The following is a 22,573-nucleotide window of genomic DNA, read 5'->3' on the forward strand; positions in this document are numbered from 1 at the left end:
GGCGGGCTGAGGGGGAAGCGGGGCGGTGAGGCGGCAGCGGGGCGGGATGAGGGGGCTGGGCCGGGCTGAGAGGCGCCGAGCTGAAGGAGGACAGAGCGGAGCCGGGCTGAGGGGGCCGGGCTGAGGGAGGACAGGGCCGGACCGGGTGAGGCGGGGCGGGCCCCATCGAGGCACCATGTCGGGGGCAGCGAGGACGGCCATCTGCTTGCTGCGCTGCGACCTGCGTGCCCACGATAACCAGGTAGGGTCCGGCCGGCGGCCCTCCGGGTATTTCTTTAGAAATAACCCCGCTCTTGGCTAGGCTGGGGAGAGGTGCATGCTGCATCCTGTCCCCAAGAGCTGTCATGGCCCTCTCGTGTTTCCAGGTGCTCCACTGGGCTCAGACCAACGCAGATTTTGTTATTCCCCTCTACTGCTTCGACCCGCGGCACTACCTGGGCACCCACTGCTATGGCTTCCCGAAGACAGGGCCCCATCGGCTCAGGTTTTTGTTGGAAAGCGTGAAGGATCTAAGGGAAACACTCAAGAAAAAAGGAAGGTAGTTGAGAAAGCACCATGCAAATAACACATCTATTTTTATTTATTTTCTTTTTTTTTTGACACATATGTGCTGTGGGTCAAATCATCTCAGGTACTCTGGGCTCTGATGATGTCTCATTTCAGAGAGCCACAGCCCTTCTGTTAGATACAATAAGGTCCCATACGTAGCCCCTGTTCAGATGACCTGCGGTGGCATCTGCAAGGAAGCGAAGAGCCATCCAGGCTGCGTGCCATTCGAGGTTTTGCTGTCTTGAACTCAGATACCACAGATGGGTGTCAGCCTTCAGTGCTTTGCCCAGAGTTCTGACAACTGGAGACATGAATGGCAGTCTTCTGAGATGTAGACACAAACACTAGCCACTGTGGCATGTGTCCTACCTTGTCCCCAGTGAGTTTTCCCTTGGAGCTGGCTTGAGACAGACCGTCATGGATCCTGGCTTGTGAGACTGGAGAGTTAGGTTTGCTCATGCCCTGTCCTGCTAAACCCAATCTCTTTGGTAGGCTACATTGTGGGAAGGGGGTCTTCAGGGGTTCCTCCTTCATTATGTCTTTAGAAACCATAACTGGGGTAGACCAGGGCCTGAAGGTCTACATGCTGAAGAATCCCATTACCAGATAACATCTGACTTTGCTTAGCATAAGATGTGTCAGCCAGCCTGTATTCTCTCAGAGCAGCGTAACAGTGGTAGTAGAAGCAAGAGGAATGGCTCTGGGTTTGCAGTGCAGCGTGGACCGTGCAGATTGTGAATGTTATAGGAGACTGAAAGAACTGATCAGTGGGTATCTGCACCCACACCCTGCAGAGAACAGATTCAGAGCTGCTTGAATGCTACTGTGCTGTTGTCAGTGGCTGATAAGAGATTGGTGTTCTGCAGTGAGAGATGTGTGACTGTGAAGAGCCACGCTAAGATCTGCTCTCTCAGCAGCACCCCTTGCTCCTTCTTTCCTCAGACCCAGTCAATCTTTGAAGAAACTTTTCAGTTATGCTTTAAATTATTCTGGCATAACCACTGTATTACTCCTTCAAGAAATTCTTCTCCAGCACAGGCCTCTGTTAGACGACACAGTAGTGAGAAAGAGAGGGAAAGGGAAAGGGACAGAGTCACGTATGAGGCTCCTCACAGAACTCTGCACCCACCTCTGACCAACTTTCTCACCACAGCTTCTCTTTTGGTCTGGTGCCCTGGGTACACAGCTGGGCAGTTGGTGAGGTTGCAAGGTGGGAGGGAAGTTCTGTTGACTCTGTTACGAACACAGAGTATTCAGAGGAAAGAATTCCTCTGAATACTCCCACATGAAAGTGGAGAGGGGTCTGCCCACAGGCCACCACTGCCTGTGAAGGAGATTGGAAGAGGAATCAGTTCTTGAATCTCAGCTTCAGTGTGTGAGGATGAACAGATCTGATAGATTTACTTTTAGGTGATAGCCTGGCTTTCTGCCCAGTCATCCTTTCTAAGGCATCCGGGGTGGTAGAAATGTGTTTGACACAAACTCAGCCCCAGAGGCTTACAAACTGTGTTCATTGGGTCCTAAAAAATGTAGGCTAGTCAAATCCTGTCTGTTTGCCTCCACATGCTGTTGGTGCTCCGTAGAGAACTAGCACATGGGTGCGTGGGCCAGAACTAGGGCCTCCTGTACACATAAATAACAATAATATCAAACCTAATTCAGGCCAATGTTTTGTGTTTGCAGTACCCTGGTTGTGAGGAAGGGGAAGCCAGAAGATGTGGTCTGTGATCTGATTACTCAGTTGGGCTCTGTCAGTGCCGTGGCTTTCCATGAAGAGGTAAGGGAAATATTTAAGTGACATTGTTAAAAGATAAAATTAGGTTGTGGAGGTTTCTTCCACAACCAAATGGTGACGCAGATCCTGTATGTTCAGAGCCTTTCTTGTCTGTGGTATTGTTAACCTTGGGGAAACCGGCTAGCTCCCGGGATGGGGATGGTGCAGGTGTCTGGGTGGGAGACCTTGCTGTACGACAGCAGCTATTTGTGAATGATCACATGCAAGTGCTGTGTCTCGAGGAAGAGGGGTTTCCGGCAACTGACATTGTAGGTCAGCTGAGTCCATTTCTCCTTCTGTTTGCATCAAGCTGCCTTTTCCTGGTGCCTTCCTTGCACAGGGAGCTAGCTGCCAGGGGGCATATTGTATTGAGTGTAGAAAAGGCCCACGGTGAGTTGACAGCACCCATATTTAGGCAGTTGCTCACCAGTGCGTTGAAGAATGAAACACGAGTCCAGTCCCAGACTGGACTGGCTGACGGGGTTGGCATGTCACTGACCTGTCTTCGCTGAGCTGACTAAGTGGTTTGATCCAGAGCCTGCTGAATTCAATGGAGGGCTCTGGATCCAAACCACTGAGCCTGGAGGCTTTGTGTACACACACACACATACGTATATATGTACATAGATACACTCGGTATTAGCAGAATCTGGGCCTCAGAGCTGTCTAATGCAGGACTCACTCTGTGACCTGCACTGCAGGTATTCCTGTTGTCAGGCCTACAACCCTTGTAACTTGACAACCTACACATCCCCTAGTGCCTTACTCCATGCAGCACTAAGAACAACCACAGAGGGTCAGACAGAAGGCCTCATCTAACTCCATAGCCTTTTTCCTGACAGTGACCAATAACAGATGCCCAGAGAAGACCACAGGAGCAGGACAAATCTGTAAAGATACTTCCCCTGCATACTTTCCCAGCCTCTGTGGCTCAAGTACTTCTTGAAACAGGAATGCTATCCTAATATTCAATAACCCTCAGTGGATTTCTTTTACATATATTTGTCCAGTCACCTTTCCAGTCCATGCAAACTTAAAAGATCTGCAACGTCCTACATCAAGGAGTTTCTTATTCTGGCATTGGCACTGCTAATGGAGAGTGAAAACACTTGTTGGGTTTGGCAGAGGGAAATACTCAGAGATTGTCTGTGTGCAACTCTCTTTAAAGGGATGAAGCTAAATGTGGAGATGCGGGAGGAGGGCAAGACCAGGGACCAGGGTCTGTGTGCATGTGGGAGCTGAGGCCGTGCAGCCATGGCCTCACTGCATTTTGTTCTCCCTAGGCCACGCAGGAAGAGCTGGATGTGGAGAAGGGGCTGTGCCAGGTGTGTAGTCAGCACGGGGTGAAGATTCAGACATTCTGGGCATCCACGCTGTATCATCGGGACGACCTTCCCTTCAGGCCTATTGCCAGGTGGGCTGCTCCATGGTATCACTTACTCCTCCACTGTCCCATTTGTTTCTCACTCCAGTGAGCTGCTCAGGAGGGATCTTAGTCATCTGGTCCCACGGGGAAGGGACCCCATCTGCATTTATGGAACAGTGCTGTCATGCTCATACACATCAAGGAGAAGGGGCACATTCATCCCTCTGTACTAGTAGGATTTACGCTCTGATATGCATAAAGCTGAGGCTTTTGACTGTTTATTGGGGAACTGATTTCTCTTTGCCCTTCTACCAGCACAGTTTGGATACTCACTCTGCAGTGCCGAGTCCTTGTGACATCGGACTGGATTGCCCCATTACTCCATCTGGCTAAATGCAGCTGCCTATGACAATAGCCCTTTGCGTGTGGACTCTTCATGGCTCCCTCAATAGTCACTTGAGGTGTAGCTGATGGAGTTGAGTGATACATGGTATCCTGTAGAAAATGTATAAAATAGGGCAGGAGTCAGGCCATAAAAATACCTGTTTCTCTCCATTGACTGAAAAGGCAGTGGGAGGTTGCAAATTTTTACATTGAGGTCAGGCTTGTGTGTAATCAGAAGTTAGGTGAGATAAATCTGACCCTCGTGGATTGCTCCATCAGGACACACCTTCAATTGAAAAGGTACCATTTGCATCAGAAGCAGAAAGAAACTGGGTGAAGGACTGAACTTCCTATTGCTGCTAGCCCCAGGGGCATCTGCCTCTTCTGTGCCCAGTGATGTACAAACACGCATCACAAATATGAACTCGGCCCTCAGGAGAGTGCAGCCTAAAAAGCTAACCCTCCGTCTGTGGAAGCTATGTGGTGCTGTGTGGAGGGGCCAGGGTAGCCATCCTACGGAGATCTGACTGCGCTGTAATCCGTGCAGGTTGCCTGATGTCTACACCCATTTCCGAAAAGTGGTGGAATCGGAGGCGAAGGTCCGGCCAACCCTGCGCATGGCAGATCAGCTAAAGCCTCTGGCTCCAGGGGTGGAAGAAGGGTGTATCCCTGCAATGGAGGATTTTGGACAAAAGGGTAGGAAAACCTAATTTGGCAGTTGCTTCCATGAGATCCTACTTAGAGATGTTTCTTACTGAGAATCAAAACATGGAGGCCTCCCAAAGGCATTCGTTGCCCTTCAAACTGTAACTAACCCTCTGTTCACTCATACGGCAAATGAAGGCAAATTCCCTGCGTGGAGGAGCTGCCTAGCTGTTTTCTGCTAGGTAGAAAACATCCTCTTAGTCAGTAATTTTTAATATGTTTGATGTGGCCCCTGTTTTAAAGGAAGACCAGGGCACAATCTTTCATGTCCCCAAAGAAGACATCCCTACTGCTGAACATCCCTAGATTTTAAGCTCCCTACCTTTGAGATGCTTTCCAAGGGGGTAACAAGGTGACGGTGTTTTCTGTGGCAGATCCTGTGACTGATCCACGAACAGCCTTCCCCTGCAGTGGAGGAGAGACCCAGGCTTTAATGAGACTGCAGTATTATTTTTGGGACACGGTAACTCTTACATTTCCTTGTCTGCCTCCTCCCCCATGTACATATGGCTGTGCAAGTGGGTGAGGCTGCAATTTCACTTCCTAATAATATTTCCTTAGCTCCTGTAGAATAACACTTTACAAAGGAGGAAATTAGCATTATTTCAGTTTTTCAGAGAGACAAACTAAATCAAAAAGAAGTTATCCAGGAACTGGGAATGTAAGCCAGATACTTAGGAACCTAGTTTAGTGGCCATCCCTCTTAAGTCTTTTTTTCCATCAGCTTTTGGGAATTGGGACAATTTTTTAGCTCCTTGACCTTGATTTACCCTTTCTGCTCTCCTGTCCCATGTCATCAGCACTGTAGTTCCTCCATTTTGAAGGAGTGAAAAGCGGCCTGAAGGGCTGCAATTGCAGCTGGGGTGAGGAACAACCGACCCAAGCTGCTGCCCGCAGGTAAAAATAGTAGGAGGTTCCTAGTAGTCTGGTTTAAAAACTTGCAGCCAATAATTACAGCTACTTCTTGCTCCCTCACTTTGGTGGAGTGAAGCTGCTGCTGACTGCATTTCGTCTGTGCATCCTGACTGTTTTTGAACCTTTTCCTGGTCTAGTTTGAGAAACTGCCTTAAATTTGCCTTGTGTGAATTTAGACAAAGACACGTATGCTGATTTCCAACAGCATCAGACCCTATGCAGCTTTATGGATAAAGGGGGTAGCATCTCTCCAGCTGAGATGGGTTAAGAAGTGTGCTGTGTCCGGTGCACTCACTGGGACAGCCCCCAGGGGATTCTTTCAGCTGTGCTACAGAAGTTCCTGCATTCCCTTGCTGTTGGGGAGCATTGTCGTGGTTTAACCCCACAGCTCAGCCCCACACAGCTGCTCCTTCACTCCCCCCCAGTGGGATGGGGGAGAGAATCGGAAGGGTAAAAGTGAGAAAACTTGTGGGCTGAGATAAAGACAGTTTAATAGGGAAAGCAAAAGCCACACACACAAGCAAAGCAAAACAAGGCATTCATTCACTCCTTCCCATGGGCAGGCAGGTGTTCAGCCATCCCCAGGACAGCAGGGCTCCATCACGCGTAACGGTAACTTGGGAAGACAAACACCATCACTCTGAACATCCCCCCTTCCTTCTTCTTCCCCCAGCTTTATATGCTGAGCATGACGTCATATGGTGTGGAACATCCCTTGGGTCAGTTGGGGTCAGCTGTCCTGGCTGTGTCCCCTCCCAACTTGTCGTGCACCCCCAGCCTGCTCGCTGGTGGGGCGGTGTGAGAGGCAGAAAAGGCCTTGACTCTGTGTCAGCACTGCTCAGCAGTAACGAAAACATCCCTGTGTTATCAACACTGTTTCCAGCACAGATCCAAAACACAGCCCCACACTAGCTACTGGGAAGACAATTAACTCTATCCCAGCCAAAGCCAGCACAAGCATGCACAGCTTCTACTCTTGGTCAAGCATTAATACAATCAGTGCTGGAAAACCTGTTCTTTTGTTATGCAAATATTGTCTTCCCCGGTGAGCTAGAACAGCCCTTTGGCAGTAACCCGTGCAGCGAAAGGGATCAAGGAGAGATCAGGCTTCCCTATGTCCTCTGCATTGTCAATGGAGTGCCCAGAAAGTGGAAGACCAGCATCCTGCTGTAAATGTGGGTGGCCCAGAAATAACAGTGATCAGGATTCCTGCAGCTGAGTGTTGGGTGCTGTCAGATACTGTGGTTCTCAAACCCAAACAAGCAGCCACATGGACAAGGGAACCGACCGCCGTGTCCCGCTGGTGCTTATAAGCGGATTATTGATCCTGAGTCAGATGGGTATGGGCAGGGAGCAGCACAGCCAGTTTCATAGTGCTTGTAGAAAGAGATGTGCTACAGGCTGAAGCGGGGAGCACAGCTTGCAACACGCATCCCAGAGCTATAATGAAACCTGCTGGCCTGATTAATTCTTGTGCACTGGAGGCAGTAATTTGGCAGCTTTGTAATCCTTGCAGGCAGCCATGAGAGGGAGCCCCGCCCTGCCAGATTGCCCTGGCTCCGGTATGAAAGAAAACATATTTAGCAGGCTGCAGGTAAAGTATTAAAACCTTTTGTTCTTTTGCTTGCACAGAACCTGGTTGCATCTTACAAGGAGACTCGGAATGGACTAGTGGGAATGGATTACTCAACTAAATTTGCACCATGGTAAAGATTTTTATTGTGAGACTGGAAGCTCCTTCTCTGCTCCCCTCCCAAACTGATGTTACCTGGCTGCTGAGTGCTCAGTGGGCATGGCTAGGGGTCTAGGTGTGATTCCCCTGCCCTTTTTGTTGGGGTAGAGCAGCCTCAGCGCTGCTCTTCATTGCGCTTCCAGGCAGCGGTTCCCTGGGAACATCCTTGCAATTAGGAATTGCTGAAGTGTAGCAATACTGTGCCAAGACCCCGGTGTGTTGGGAGCAGCAATGTGAACAGGGCACTGGAGAGACACACCAACTTCTCTTTGGCTTTGTGCTATTTTGTGTGTCTGGGATGGTTGAGAGCAGCCAGGGAAGAAGCGTAGCTTCAGCGTGTTGATGGGGCTGTAGCAGAACTTGATCCAGTCCTGGTTTGCTGAGTACTGTGGGGCAAGTCACCTCACTTCACTGCCATTCCGTTTTTCTGTGGGGTGAAGAGACACTTCTGATTATTCCTATTGCAAAAGGATCTCTTGTTTGGGTAAATATGATGACTTGTAATTAGGGGTTTTAGTCTCCGGTGCTGGAAGGGGCAGAGTTAATTCTGGACTGAGACTGCATCAGCAGAACTCAGTTCAGCCTAATGCTGAGAGCATCTGGAGCGTTTTCCCGACAGAATTGCCATATGAAACATTTTTTTGAGGCTGTTACAGGTCAGGATTTCTTATTTTCAACTGGCTTTGTGCCTCAGTGGTTGCAGTGGATGGCTCCACCTGGTGGCACTTTGGGATCCCAGGACCCCTGGCACTGCAGAAGTTCTTTATCTGGGGTGGCCTTCACTCGAGTTTTTCGAAGCTGGCCGTTTGCCCAGAGCAGACAGTCCTGATCTGCCTGCCCCAAAGTGTTCCTCTGTCAGATAATCAAAATCAGACCAGTTCAAACTGCAGCCGCCTCATACTGGCCATTTCTAAGTGTTAGAGCTGGTCAACAATTAAGGAAAAACTCTTCAGGCCCTTTCTTCCTGTTTTCCAAAATTCATCAGAACACCAAATGTTTCCACGAGCCCTAGTGGGAAATTGCAGTAAAATACATTTCTAGGAAAATCAAGGTAAAAGTTGTTCTTTATCACCCTTTGCCATGGGGTTGGAGTCTACAAGCTCTTTCCTGCCTTGCACGGCACTGATTTGGAACAAGTGGAAGGAGCCCAGTGCGTTGGAATGCCAGAGCTGGGTTTGATTCCCTAGTTTTCCTACCCCACCTGAGATTTTCAGCAAGTCACTTGCCTTCTGTGGTTGCTAAAATAAGAGACTAAGGTACTGAAGGAATAGGAGCCCTGAGCGTACGATAAATAGGTTTGTAGTAAAAGGAGGGCTGTTGAACAGCTAAGGCAGATGATGTAGAGGTTGACATTCAAGATCCGTCTCTGGGTTTGTCATTGGTGTGCTAAGTCACCAGCTGATCAAGTCTTTTAGGCAAAACTTGTAAAACTTCTGTAAAATGATTTATCTCAGTAGCTTGGAAACTCCTGTAACAGTCATATGCTGGGAAGGGGAGGATTTTGATTCTCAGCTTGAAGAGTTGCAAAGAAGTCATACAACTTGACTAAAGCCGTTTGGGAAGCCAGTGGCATGACTGCGAACCAAGCAAAAATTTTCAGACAACAACTCTAAACGCAAAACTGCCCCTCCACACCCTCTGTGCAGACATCAAGCTGTCAGTCCTGCGTTGCATTCAGGACACCATTCTTCTGCTTTCAGGCTGGCGCTGGGCTGCATTTCACCTCGATACATCTACGAGCAGATCCAGAAGTATGAAAAAGAGAGAACAGCAAATCAGAGCACATACTGGTATGTCCCTGAACGACCACTGTGGCTTGTTTTCTCTGAAAAGGAAACTAGCATCTCATGCACGGGAGAGAGTGGTTTGTTAACTTTCTTCTTAATTAATGTTTGTTTTTCCTGTGCCTGCTCTCTGCTTCCTCTGGGTTGCATTGCAGTTCTGTTTCAGTATGGATTTATTAGTCTGCCTTTGACATCCAGAGGCTTTAGGCACTTTATAAGTAAAGATTATTAATGCTAGTCGTCATTATTATCGCTGGGAAATTGTGGTTCATGATTATTAAAATTGATCTCTCTAAATCATCACCATCCCTCTCTGTATTGTTATTATGGGCTAGATGAGAAGGAAGAAGAATGACTTACAAATAAAAGCCAAAGGGTTTCTCACATCAAGGATACGAGCAGGGTTTCACCCAAAAGGCTCAGCGACTGTGTCATTTGTACGAATCACATGGTGTCAGAAGGACCTCTGGGCACAGTCCAGCAAATGGCCCCGTGCTTGCTCAGCTGCTCGACCATGACCACACCACCATAGCAAAGGGGAAGAGGGGAGTGGGAAGTGCACTTAATGCATCCAGCCTTGTGACCCGTGCTCTTCCTCACCCCACCGCTGGCTGCTTGCCTACCGGCAGGTTGTCCTAAAGGAGTCCGGGGGACAGTTGAGGACAGTGTATCCATCCTTGGGCTGGCCTTGAACTTGCTCATGCACTTGAACTTGCTCATGCACTCTGATCTGCCCAGACACTGTGAATTAGAGCCTGGTAGGGAGCTCTTATGGAGAAGCAGGTTCATGTTAGAGCCTGGCCTAACACTAGACATGGATGGAAAAAAACCCAAACCAGAAAGTCTGTGCAAACTGTAGAACCATGTTTTCATACTGGTTTGTTACATTTGCAACATGTCAAACAGCACAGTGGTTGGTGAAGAACAGGCAAAACACTGGCAGCGATTCTGGCCAAAATATTCAATTTCATTACAATTCAAATGACAGATAAAATATCGACCTTTTGCCTGTTGAAGTGTATGCTTTTTTTTTTCTCTTCAAAGACAATTAAGAGAGGAAAGATTTCAAGAAGTGAACATACTCATGTTTTTCTGTCTAATAGCCAGCCAGCCTGCCTGCAGCTGGGGTGCCATGGTGATCTAAGCATTTTAAAGTGATAAATAATTATAAAAAAGAAGCTGTCAAGCTCCCAGGCATTGCAGTCAATTGTACCGTGAAGTACAGGTCGTGGTGGCTGCACATGAGGGATTGATTGAGTCTCAGTATCATGACACTAGTTTTTAGCATTTGGACACTGTCCTGTTTTGTAATCAGATTTTCTAGAAAGATCTTGTAAGCCTAAACATCAGCTGAGCAGAATATTTCTAATATGCCAGAGAGCTGAAGCAGGTCTCAGAGGCTGAGATGCCATCATTTTATGAGAAGCTCTTTTCATATAGAAGTTTTTATATAAAACTCATTTTCTGCGGGCCTAGCACCTGATCTCATGAGCTAGACCACTGCAAACCCAGTTTTGCAAGGTACCTTTAAGTGCCTTACAAAGGTTATTGCTTAAATCAACACAAAGCTCTTAGGAATGTGCTGACATGCTTGCTCACGCGGAAGCGTGAAGCTGAATCAGGTCCTCGCCCTGCTCTTTGGAGAATTATATCCCGGTAGGGACGGATGAGAAACAGGTTACCTGAAATTCTGCTCCTGCACTAGAGTTAAGGAAAGCTTCTCAAGTGATTCATGCAAAGTTTGCTTTCACTGTAGTCATCCAGGTGCAATGGGGCCTGGGGCAAGAATGGTGTCATGGGAAGGTGCGTGAAATTGCCCATTGGGAATAAACCTCAGGGTGTTAATGATGGGTGCTATGGAAGCAACATCCTAATTCAGTAATTTTATCTGACCCACAGTGAATTACAGACACGGCTTTGTGTTTTAGGGTCCTGTTTGAACTGCTGTGGCGGGATTACTTTCGATTTGTGGCCCTGAAGTATGGCAAAAGGATTTTCTCATTAAGAGGTGTGTATGGATCACCATATTTGGAGAGGAAAGGTACGGTCTTACAACAGGGAAATTAAGAGAAGAGGCTGTCGGCATTGTGTTGTACAAATGTTCTTTTCATAGCGCTTGTGTCACCACCCGGGGATGCTGCTGGGGACTTACTATTAGCACAGAAGTGCCTCAACGCCACGGTGCTGGACACAGTGTAGACACTGAGACTTTTGCCCCAAATCTGATTAGACACGGAGAGTAGTATTAACACATGTCGGTGGGAAACAGCAGCACAATAAGAGTAAAGATGCTCTTTCCGGAGACACTCCACCTTTGGAGAGAATCCAGGCTTCAGGCTTGCCCAGGTTCACCAGAGAATCTGGGACAGAGCAGGAACTGACTCAGCGGTGTGAATCCCAGGAAACCAGATATTCTTTCTGCCTTGCACTACATAGGGATCAGAATGAGATTCAGCTCCAGACCCAGTCACTTACGTGCAGGTGTTTACACATGAAATGGGGGTCTGAACTCTCAGTGCAGCAACAAGTATCTAGTCCATATAGTCAGGAAACCCTACACCTGATGCCTGTGTTGGGTGAGCAGTTCTCCATGTGATGTAGCTGCCCACACTTAAGCATACAGCACTGTTTTAGATGCCCTAGGGCAGTCTGCCTGGCATCCAGCTGTGGCTGCAGAGGAGCACACCTCCCTCAGCGCCTGTGTCACATCCACCAGGGCTATGCGGCTGTTTCGAATGCCCTAAAACATCTCAAATGGCACTGGATGCCAGTAGTGGGCCTAACCTTAGATGTCTGGAGCTAGAGCTGAGTTGTCCCTGCTGCCCCCATTCCCCAGTACAGAGGACTGTAATTGCCACTGGACCCCTGCAAACATAAAATCACCCCCCTCATCTGTTCCTACCCCACTGCAGGAGCAAAGTGTTACTGGGGGCTTCTGCCAGGTAATTCTGGGCTCAGTATCTGCTACAGAAATGGTTTTCACATAAACATTGTCCTGGAGTAAAATTGAACAAGAAAATACTAGCTTGGGCCAGAGCACATCTCCAGCCACTCGTGAGGTCTGAGTCTTTTTGAAGTGAAAAAAAAGAGCGAACACCAACAAAACAAATGATCAAAATCCGTTAGGGCTTGAGCATCCTCCATGTGCATGAGACACCCCTTTGCAACACTTGAAAGGAGGAACAGATCATCTCTAAACCTTTGCAGAAGGAACGTGGCTTGTTTGCAATACCACTGAGAGGGCGAGCTTCATCCTCATGTCTTGTGTCAACCAAAGTGCCCCTGGCTGTCATTGTTTTATTAATAACTGCCTGCGTCAGCATTTGTCTTCATTAGCAGTTCATTTTTTCCCTCAATAGGGCTTCAAAGTAAAGAGGTCCCCTGGAAAAAGGACCTTCAGCTCTTTGACTGTTGGAAAGGTCAGTAGAAACGGCGGGTTTGGCTGAGCGTGCTTTTGGTTTCCATGTGTCCACATGCTAACATGTGCCCTAACAATAACTCAGATTCATGCAGGGGAATGCTCAGCATGATCAGGCCCTGTCATCTAAACTGTTACCACCAAACAAGAATCCAACCCCTCAGTTCCGTGTGAGTGCAGGATACTTGGCTTCCCTTCTGAGACAGCGCACCACACAGGAGCAGGCCCACAGGGTATCATGAATGGCCAGGCTCTGTCCGGCTGGTACATGCTTTGTGAGATGTGCTGCAGTTAGATTTTCCTGCCCGGGTGGAAGTGTTTATGACGTATTGGTCCCTTCTGTTTTGTTACACAGAGTCTGACCAGCCCTTCTTATCAATGCTAAATTGTTCTTCCAATTGGTTTTGCTTAGAAGGTTAAAACAGCCTTAGAATAAAACATCTTTCGTTGCGCCACAGACTTTTAATACCCTTGCTTTTCTTTACCTTTTATAACTTTGTTGTCACATGAATAGCAAGCATAATATCTCAAATTAAAACTTGGAGGGACTAACAGACTAAAGTATCAGAATCAGTGAAATACACACCTACGTATCTTTCTTCACATTAATGCCATGTGTGTCCATTTGCACACAGGTACAATATATCTTTTCCTTAACGATAGACAAGGCTCTCTACTTCTCAGGTGCTAACCCTTGGGGACTTGTCCAATACATTCCTCTCAGCTATTAGTCACCTGTCAAGTATTTTTCTGTTCTTGGCCCATCTCACTGTTGTGTGTATATTTATTTTGCTCTGCAAAATTCCCTGCAATCCACCTTATTCGTTGTTTTTCCAGTCTGAGATTTTTCTGTTCCTTTTTTTTGTGCCGAAAATTCCCCTCATTTTAATTTTCAGTATAATTTCCCATTTAATTTCCGGTGGGTCTTAGTGGCTGCACGCCAGCTAAACCTCACTGAAATCTCTCCCTGCCGCTGTACACTGGCACTGTCTTACCTGCTGTCACTGGCTGTGACTGCATGACCACAGGTTGGTTTATGAGTGCCCAATAATGTCATCATATCCCAGCGCTGTCTTTTGTCTCTGCAGAGGGCAAAACAGGGGTTCCTTTTGTCGATGCCAACATGCGAGAGCTGGCTGCGACGGGCTTCATGTCTAACAGAGGGCGGCAGAATGTCGCCAGCTTTCTCACCAAGGACCTGGGTCTAGACTGGAGGACGGGGGCAGAATGGTTCGAATACCTGCTGGTAAGACTGAACCCTTTGTGTATCTGGAGTCACTTGTGCTCCCTGCCCTGAGTGACAGACAGGAGGGCAGCTCTGCCTAATAAGGAAGGATACAGCAGATGATCAGTAATCTTCAGGCTGATATAAACGCATGTATATACTGCTTGCATGGTATATACTTCCCAAAGCTCACGTAAGAAAAGGGAATCCATCAACCAAGATGTAGCTAGGAAGTCTGCAGTGATAGTTTTGATCCTCCATGTAGGGTTTTAGCCAGAGATCCGTCACGTTTGAGAAAACTTTCAAGCATAAATTATGTTAACAGTGCTCTGATTTGCTCACCCCAGAGGCTGGGGAGGAGGACAGCCCAGAAATAGAACATAAAAAGAAATGTGTTCTAGCCACTGAAGCCAGTGTTGGCACAGCGTCTTTGCATTGATCGCTGTGGACAGGGAAGTCATCTAGTCAAGAATAGGCGAGTGTGGACAATAGCTGGATCAGCTTCCAGAGAGCTCCACCCCAGCTGGAGGCATCCTTCTTCATTCTGGTGAGTCACAAGCTTCCCTGCCAACTGGAGCACCAATTCGTTTCTCATACGCCAATCAGCAGCCATGCAAGCGCAGTTAAATAGCTGGGTTGCTTCTCCGTTGTCAGTCCCCATAGATTCTTCCTAGGAAGGTCTGCCAGGCTGGCAGTCCCCAGTTCAGAGGCACAGGCTCTGTCCCTCTGTACAGCTCTGTGCGTCTTTGCTTGGTTGCCATTATCTCTGGCGATACTGATGGAGAGACCGTCAGTAGCACCAAGCTGAGTGGTGAAAACTGAGGCTGAGGAGGTGATAATCTGCACTTGTTCTTCACCAGGCTGAACGGTACAGATTGAGAAAGACACATCAGCCTCAAATTAAAGATCTTGTCTGCAGGATACAATAGGCTATTGGTAATCAGGAAACTTTCTACTCACTAGGATGGCTGGGGGTACAGAGAAAGCCCAGTCACCTCACCATTATCTGCAATTAAAAGAGCCTTTTTTGTGTATGTAATTTTCTTATTGAGCTTCCTTGGAGCTGGGCTCTGACATGGCTTTGGCTGCAGAGATCTACAGGAAGATCTGGGTGCTCTTCCCATTGCTGTGTCTCACACCAGTGCTGTGAGCAGTGGTGGGCATGCACAGTAACACGGTGCAGGACTTCTGCGGGATCCTCCAGCAAGTGGTGTTGGTAGCTCCATGCAGCGATGCTTTTCCAGATCAGAGCGAGAGCACCCAGCACATGGCACCAGAGAACCTGTATTGGAAAAGTGGTGGCCTTAACCTTCATATCCTGGCAGGAATTTGGGATGGAAAATCTTACCTTGAGTGCATTTCTTTTGTGGTTTCAGTGGGTTGTATAAGATAGCTGATATCCTGCGTGCCCTAAGCTTTGTAGCAGGGACTTGCCAAGCAGGGGCTGCATTTCAGTATGGATGATCTAACTCTTGTAGCCTGAGTGCAGTGTATATGACACACAGTGGCCCTCCAGAAGAATGGTACAGCACACGCAAATGCACAAACACATCTGTGCATGCCTGTCCTGCAGAGTGAGCCACTAGAACCGTTTCGAATGTTTCGTAGTATCTGGCTTTTGATGGCATCTATCAGCTATGGCTTTCAAAGCAGTTACAAAGGTGACTTCATTTCACAGAGAGGGCAGCTTGCTTCATGTACAGGCAAGCCTCGTACTCAAAGTCACCAGCTGATTAAGAGTTGGGAGTCAGGAATTGAGGCTTTGCTCTGACGGGTGGGCAGCCTTGCCTTCCTCAGATAGGAGCTTGGTTCACTTTGCAGTCAGACTCAGAGGGGCATGGAAGATTCCAGATCCTGTTCCTCAAGTGGGGAAGACCTGGAAGGTCTCACGCTAGAAAGATGCTCCCTGAGTTAGTTACCTTTATTCATACGGGCATGAATGTTACCAGCCTTGCTGGAAGCAGGATTTAGCACTCTGCACTAGCCCCTTCATCTTGGGAAGCCCCAGATGCTGACTGCCACTGTAGGTTGGTGTGGCACAGGCTGATCCTTGTGTCCTTCTGTCCCTTCCTTTCAGCTTGTGTCACACTGGTATATTGCTAGACAGCTCTGTTACTTTAACCTGGTGGCATCCCCAGGTAACATACAGGAGACATCAGTTTGATGGGGGAGATATGGCTACAGAATGGTAGAGGCCAGTACAGAACTGAAACTGGTCTCGCTTGCCTCTAAAAAGGGAAAGCAATGCATATTTCATCTCTGATACTTCCAGCAAAGGCCCACCGAGTGTTTGCGCGTGCCTGTGAAGAAGAGGGTGTTTGTCATCCACACCAGATGGGCAGGGAGACTAAGGCAAGCTCTCTGCAACCCGCTGAAGCCAGGGAAAAGGCCAGAGACCTCTGGTGTCCTGAACAGAGCATATCTCAGCTATGATTTCATTCACAGGGTCAGGCCCCAAGGAAAGGGAGAGAAACAAACAGAAGAGAATGCCAGGAAGGGGCAAGGCTGAGGGGGAAATGAGCCTGCCTCCTCCAGTCCCCCTTGGATTTGCCCTCACCTCCCACACACGCTTTCCTGCATGTTAATCGCACAATCAGGCCTCCGATGGCATCTTTCTTCCCCTCCTTATCTCGCCGACTGGAGGAAGTGCTGCTGGGGAGGGGAAGCCTGGTGCACAGTGAGCATAGCTGGCTATTGATCACCCTGACCCCAGCTCTCGACTGGCTTTGCAGAGAGAGGGGAAGAGAACTTGGCACAGCCCATTCCCCTGGGCCTTCTGCCATCTGGGTGCGTTGAGCTCCCCACTTCAAGGAGTGGCTGAGATTTTGGAAACATCACCGTGTGGAATGGTTGATGCTGCAGCTGCAGTGGAGGGAGAACAGCACTGAACCTGCTTAGCAACGTGTCTTTGCAAACTCTTTCTGCTGCAGCTGCCAGCCCTACGCTTTTGCAATGCGTAGGAATGCGCAGAGATCCCACACCTTACTTGCTATCACTGCCACTCCCCTCCTGAGCTGGGTTTGAATTGTCCTACAACTGGAAAGCTTCTGATGTTGGATTTAAGCCACCCTGCCCAGCTGAAGAGCACTCAAACTGAACCATGTTCTGCTCTCATTTGTGCCTGTTTCAGGAGCCTTGCTCCATTTTACATAAGCATCCGTGAGAGCTTTTTATTTGTTTAGACGTAGAATAACTTGATGATGTGCAGCCTACTGAGTACGTCATGGGAGCTCTAGTGTTTCCTGTAGTAAAGCACCTCTCTCTGCCAAGTCCCTGTGAGTTGAGGCTTATCGCCTGATGAAGGTCGAGTATAGCAGGGAGAAAACTGCAGTGTTTGTATGGATTGCATCTTCATACACTCTGTGTAGTCACTCCGCACAGTCCGAGTTAGACTTTTCTCCAATCTGCCTAGTAGGATCTGCAGAGATGATTTTGTTAGTCTGTGGTCTCTGTGTAACTGCTCAGGAAGAATTTTCTCTTGTATTTGAAATGTACTGGGCTACTGTTTCTTGGAATATGAGCACTCAAAAGCTAGGGCTAGTTGTCATGAAGTCTGCCGGATGATGGCAGAAAGAGAACAATTTTAAAAAAAAAGGAAGCTGAGAAAGAGAGGGACTTTGGTTGGACTTTCACCTATCTCACTGACCTAAGGACCATGAAGTGAAGTAGCCTGGGAAGCGGATCCCAGCTGTGCAAACCAGCCATGCAGCATGGTCCTCTTCTGAGCCAGATGGCTGTACCTACGTGGGAGAGCTCTGACCACCTCAGCGTGGCCAGACCGATTCCCATGCAAGGAATTCTCCCCTTGAGATAAGGGGTGGATGGGGAGAGAAGATCCACCAAGGGCCAGCCCAACCCTTCTTACTGTTTTCTTCCTCTGTTCTCAAGGTGGATTATGACGTTTGTAGCAATTATGGTAACTGGTTATACAGCGCTGGTATTGGCAACGACCCACGGGACAACAGGAAGTTTAACATGATTAAACAAGGCCTGGATTACGATCGCAATGTAAGTCTTGTTTGGCTGTCTTACAATGAAGAGCGCAGCAAAGCATATGTGATAGTTTCAGGGAGCAGAGGAGATCAATCTGCTCTGTGGATACTGCTGCAAAAACAGATCTGTGATCTCCTTGCCAACAGTCAGGCAGATTCCTCGTTGTTGTACAGGAAGATCTGATGTTTACAATCTGCTGCTGTCCCAAAGAGGCTGGTGCTCTGTATGCCCTCCCTGCCCTGCCATTGGGCTGTGTGTTTAGTGTTTCATCACCATTTCTTCCGGGCAGCAGCCACATCCCATCCGTATCTCACACAGCCACTTCCTTGAGCACAGAGCAGCTTCTTGGAGAACTCAGAAGTGACAAAAGAGACGGAGCTGCTCACATGGCACCTCAGGAGGTCCTGGGGAGTAGATTAAACCTGTGACTCCTCTGACTATCCTCTGTAAGTGCTGGGAGCAGATTAATCGCCCTTTCCGTGTGCTTAGCCAGCGTTCACATACCGGATTACCTGCTTCCACCCTGCTCCTTGGCTTTGTGGCAAGCTGTGCTGTTGCCTTTCGGCACTGTAGCTGGCAGGACTTCGCAAGGAATCAGAAATTAGTCCTAGTAGGGGACATAGCAGTAGAGTTAATGGGAGAGATTCGGGGGCAAGGGGTGTTCATCTCACCAAGCACAAAAGTGTGCAGCTGAGCTAGTCACCCTAGTTTCCTTTGGTCACTGGAAAGAAAAAAGGACTTCTTGTGAGTGACTTCATCTTACTATGTCCTAAATAAGGCAGGTGAACTGTACCAGAAAAGCACCTGTGTCTCCCTCCTCTGCCTGCAGAGTGAGCCTGGGAGCTCCAGCATCCAGGTCGCTGTGTTTAGGCACTAATTCTGGGTAGAGGGTTTCGCAGGAGGGGCTAAAACTTGACAGAGGTAACTGATGCTGTAGTACACCAGCTTCTTTACCTGGAAAGCAGGCTTCTTTCTTTCATGTTAAGAAAGACCCTTGCTGGGAAGCACTTACAGATTGTTACTGAATGGATCCTGTCCTGTTGGTTCTGTTTGCAGGGGGATTATGTCCGGCTGTGGGTCCCAGAACTACAGGGCATAAAGGGAGCAGATATCCACACCCCTTGGGCACTGAACAGTGCTGCTCTCTCCCAGGCAGGAGTAGCTCTAGGTGAGACCTACCCACAGCCAGTTGTGACAGCCCCAGAGTGGAGCCGACACATCAACCAGAGGCCCGTGAGTACTGGGAAGGTTCCGGTGGGGCGGGAGGGCTCCAGGCAGCTGCTCCGCGTCTGTAGGAGTGTCTGTGAATTCCGCTCTTCTTTCTCAGGTATAAAGGGACAAAATGGCTTTAATGCAAAGTCACATTACCTCACAGCAGAGGGTGGTCCAGCTCTGTGCAGGGACTGTGCAGCCGGGGTTATTTAGCTGTGTCTGTCCTGGTAAACTAAACAGGTCTGAGGCACGAGCCCAAGTACCGACCTCCCGTCATCCAGACAGTTACACTGTTAGTGTATTCCCCAGCACTGTTTTGCCAGGGCCAGCGAGCACCTTCCAGAACCTTCTCCAAGCACAGTTTGAGGGTACCACGTGCTAAGGACTGTCACAAAAGACGATCTTGACAGTGCCACCCTACATCGTATGGACATAAACTGTGCCAGGCCAGTTGGCTTTAGGGCTGAAGAATGAACCCATGCGCGTTTTGTTTACTATTTTCTAGGTAGCTTTTCTTACTCGGGATTTTTCCTTCTGGATATACATAGTGCCAGATATACCCGCTGTGGTGAATGATGTACATTTTAGCTGCTTCTTTATCCCATCAGCCTTGTGTAGTCAGCAGGGCTTAGACAGAGAGAGCGTGTCCTTCACAGCATCCTTCCCTGCCCTCCAGACCCTGCCTGCCCTGGCAGCCCCAACGGCAGGCAGAGAGGGATGGGGTATCTCTGAAGGCCTCCACTGGCCTAACCACTCCCCGATGCAGACGGGCAGAAGGGAGCCAGGGCTGACGCTCAGTTTCCACTCTGTTCATGAGGTGGAAGTAAAAGCAATCAACTTCCTACCATGCTTGAGTGCATCCAAACTGGAGTCAGCAAGACCAGTAAATACGGGGACTGGCCCTTGCACTTTGCTTTTTGGGTGTATCTCCCCTTTAGAATGGGGACAGATTAAGATGTGGACCCTGCAACACGTCAAGACTTGTATCTGCTGACTGGGCTGCTGTTCTTGGAGGAGATGGGTATGGAAGGAAAGCGCTCTGTAGGTCTGGGTGGGATCAGTGGTGGGTGGAGCTGGAAAGGAAGAAAGAAATATTTGTAACCAACAAACAGTTGCGTTTTTCAAAGGGCTTTCAGCATTTTGTCTTCCCCCATGTGTCCTCCCTGCCCCCTCCCGAGTAAGGATACTTTGTGGAGGCTCAAATTTAGCTGTCATATGACGTTCAGTGAAGAATGAAACATGTCTCCATTTCAGGTTTTAATCCCAAGGTGCAGTACCAAATTTCTCAGGCCAGATTCCTTTGCCATGAGTAGGAAGTTTTGCGGAAGCAAAGCCTTCCGCTTCCAGCCATGCTGTTGAAGGGCCTGGATCATTACCCTTCTGCTTAAGAGTGCATCTGAGACCAGAGAAAGGACCCTGCGAAGGAACCCCTCGGTCAGACACTGGTTTGAGGCAGTGATGAAACTTGAACCCAAAAAACTCCTCCGTCAGGCAGGAGTTTCATCTTGATCAACCTTCCAGCTCACCTTGGGCTCTGTGGGCCTGCACTGCCACGCTGTGCTTGTGAAACTAAAATACTGCTGGCAGGGACTGTTGGCTCAACGTTGTTGAGGCCTGGAGAAGAATCTCTCCCTTCAGCCCCCCCCAAACTGAGTATCAAAATCCCTTTGAAAATACGAGCCCACACCTCACCGGAAACCCTGGTTTCCCAAGTCCAAGCCTAGAGCTGTGCCTGTCAGGCCTCCCCTCCTTTTCGCAAACTTGGGGGCAGAAGTGTCTTGTGCACGTTTTTCTGCACGTCAAGGCTGCTTTGTGATCAGATCCGCCCTGCAGCATCAGTAAATATCTCACTGTTCATCTTCCATTTGCAGCAGGGAGGAAGTCCCCATCCCAGGGGCAGGAGAGGACCTGCACACCCGCCAACGCAGCACAAGGACAGAGGGATGGATTTTTACTTTTCTCGCGAGAAAGACGTATGACGAAGGCTGTCCAGGTGCGTGCCGGAGAAGCGCTCAATGGGAGCTTTCGCTGCCGAAGATGTCAGGATAACGGTTAATCTCCTTGAACCGAGCCAATGGTAGAAGTCCGGCCACAACAAAGTAACGAGGGCTTTGCCTCTCCGCTGTTCCCAGGGACTCGAGCTGGACGGGGCTATTTGGAGGCTGTGCCTTAGCACTGGTCGTGGTGATCGGATCTTGTCTTTTCACTTCGGTGCTTAGGCTGGTGCTGTGAGCTCTCAGGCAGTTCGCCTGTCCAGGAGCGGCTGCCCTTGGGTGCTGAGGGTCTGACTCCCCTGGACAGCGTATCACTCTCAACTCTCTAAAGTCCTTTGGTTGAAAGGGGCTGTCTGACTAATATTAATTAACCAAAATGGCATGGCCTTTCTGTCTGGAGGAGGTGTGGCTGCTTTTCCAGTGCCTCTTGCCTTGCACTGGTCCTTACAGCTGTTAGAGCTAGATTTCTACCTCTCTTTACAAACTGGAGCAGATGGTTCATGTGGCGGGCGTTCGGTCAGAACTCTTTCTAGTGAACTTTCTTAACGCTAGTATTTCATGTTTTAAAGCTTTAAAACTGCCTATCGTGGTGCAATTAAAAGTTTTGCTACTGGAATATTTTATCTTTCTCATTTCCAGTGATGCAACAGAGATCCATAGACAGAGTGAGACTTCAGGAGACGTTCTTTTATGTGTTTCCTAAAGCACTTCGGAGAAACAGTAAATTCCTCTTGAAAACTGCCCTGGAGTCCTTGCAGCCCCCAGGTTGCTTTTGGTACCAGCCTGGAAGCTGGAAACTGTTCAATTCATAGCCGAGAGCCGCGTTCTGGACTCAGCACCAAAAACCAGTCTAAAACGGTTCCCTGGCCGTTTTAAGCATTTTTTTTTTTTAATGCAGAATGTTGTACTCGCTGGAGGAGTTTGGGAATTTGGAGATAACCGTATCTGTGCTGTCGTGGAGCATTGTCACCCCATGGAGAGCCCAGGTTTGAACTCCTCAATCCCAAAAGCAGCCCCCTCTCAGTAGACGGACGGCACATGGCTCTGGATTTATTACCACTAGGTATCCGTTTGGGCCTCTTTCGTAAAGAATAACACCGTAATTCTGTTAAATCTCTTTGAACACTTACTTGGATAGGTAGGTTCAGGACTGGACTGAGAAAAGAACTGGCATGGAACACAAAAGCAAGTTCTTCTACCAAAGGGAGACAAATCAAGTGATTTTGTGTCGGGACCCCGTCAATAATCCCACTGTTTGTTGCATTACGGGGCTGGACAGGGACGTAGCCATCATGGGGTGATTTTGGGGGGGAATAGAGGAAAACAGCTTTAGGAACAGCACTGTTCCCTCTGCGGCAGTAGTGTCTCCCCAGCCCACACCACGCATCCCGCGTGTCCCCGTCCAGGGCTGCCCCGCGGCTCCCTCGAGGATGGCGCGGAGCCGAAGGACAGGGCGATGAACCAGCGCCGTTTGCCTCCTGGGGAGAAAGCCCAGCGTCGAGCCAGGCAGCGGGGAAAGCCC

At 48.8% G+C, this 22,573-nt stretch overlaps 2 protein-coding genes across 2 annotated transcripts in view; both read left to right on the forward strand.

The window, feature by feature from the left end:
• The first annotated feature begins 175 nt into the window (after positions 1–175).
• Positions 176–21,036, forward strand: LOC103924745 (cryptochrome DASH-like). The gene is made up of 14 exons (XM_009333321.1): positions 176–241; positions 366–538; positions 2,233–2,326; positions 3,607–3,737; positions 4,621–4,769; positions 5,153–5,241; positions 7,326–7,399; positions 9,126–9,215; positions 11,138–11,217; positions 12,569–12,628; positions 13,716–13,873; positions 17,741–17,860; positions 18,902–19,078; positions 20,929–21,036. Exons 1-14 carry the CDS (start codon positions 176–178, stop codon positions 21,034–21,036), a joined length of 1,569 nt encoding a protein of 522 aa, XP_009331596.1.
• Positions 21,037–21,072: 36 nt separating this feature from the next.
• The window catches only part of MYD88 (myeloid differentiation primary response 88), a 15,952-nt gene continuing 14,451 nt past the window's right edge, over positions 21,073–22,573 (forward strand). The window contains exons 1-2 of the mRNA XM_009333322.1: positions 21,073–21,108; positions 21,950–22,037. Coding sequence (XP_009331597.1) covers positions 21,073–21,108; positions 21,950–22,037 — 124 coding nt within the window. The remainder of the gene's footprint in view (positions 21,109–21,949; positions 22,038–22,573) is intronic.

The sequence above is a fragment of the Pygoscelis adeliae genome, unplaced genomic scaffold (assembly GCF_000699105.1).
Source record: "Pygoscelis adeliae isolate BGI_AS28 unplaced genomic scaffold, ASM69910v1 Scaffold88, whole genome shotgun sequence".
NCBI classification, from domain to species: domain Eukaryota; kingdom Metazoa; phylum Chordata; class Aves; order Sphenisciformes; family Spheniscidae; genus Pygoscelis; species Pygoscelis adeliae.

Coding starts and splice junctions, on each gene's coding strand:
- LOC103924745 (XM_009333321.1), top strand. CDS start 176: ATGTCGGGGGCAGCGAGGACGGCCATCTGCTTGCTGCGCTGCGACCTG. Junction 2,327..3,606: donor CCGTGGCTTTCCATGAAGAG/GTAAGGGAAATA, acceptor TGTTCTCCCTAG/GCCACGCAGGAAGAGCTGGA. Junction 3,738..4,620: donor CCCTTCAGGCCTATTGCCAG/GTGGGCTGCTCC, acceptor TAATCCGTGCAG/GTTGCCTGATGTCTACACCC.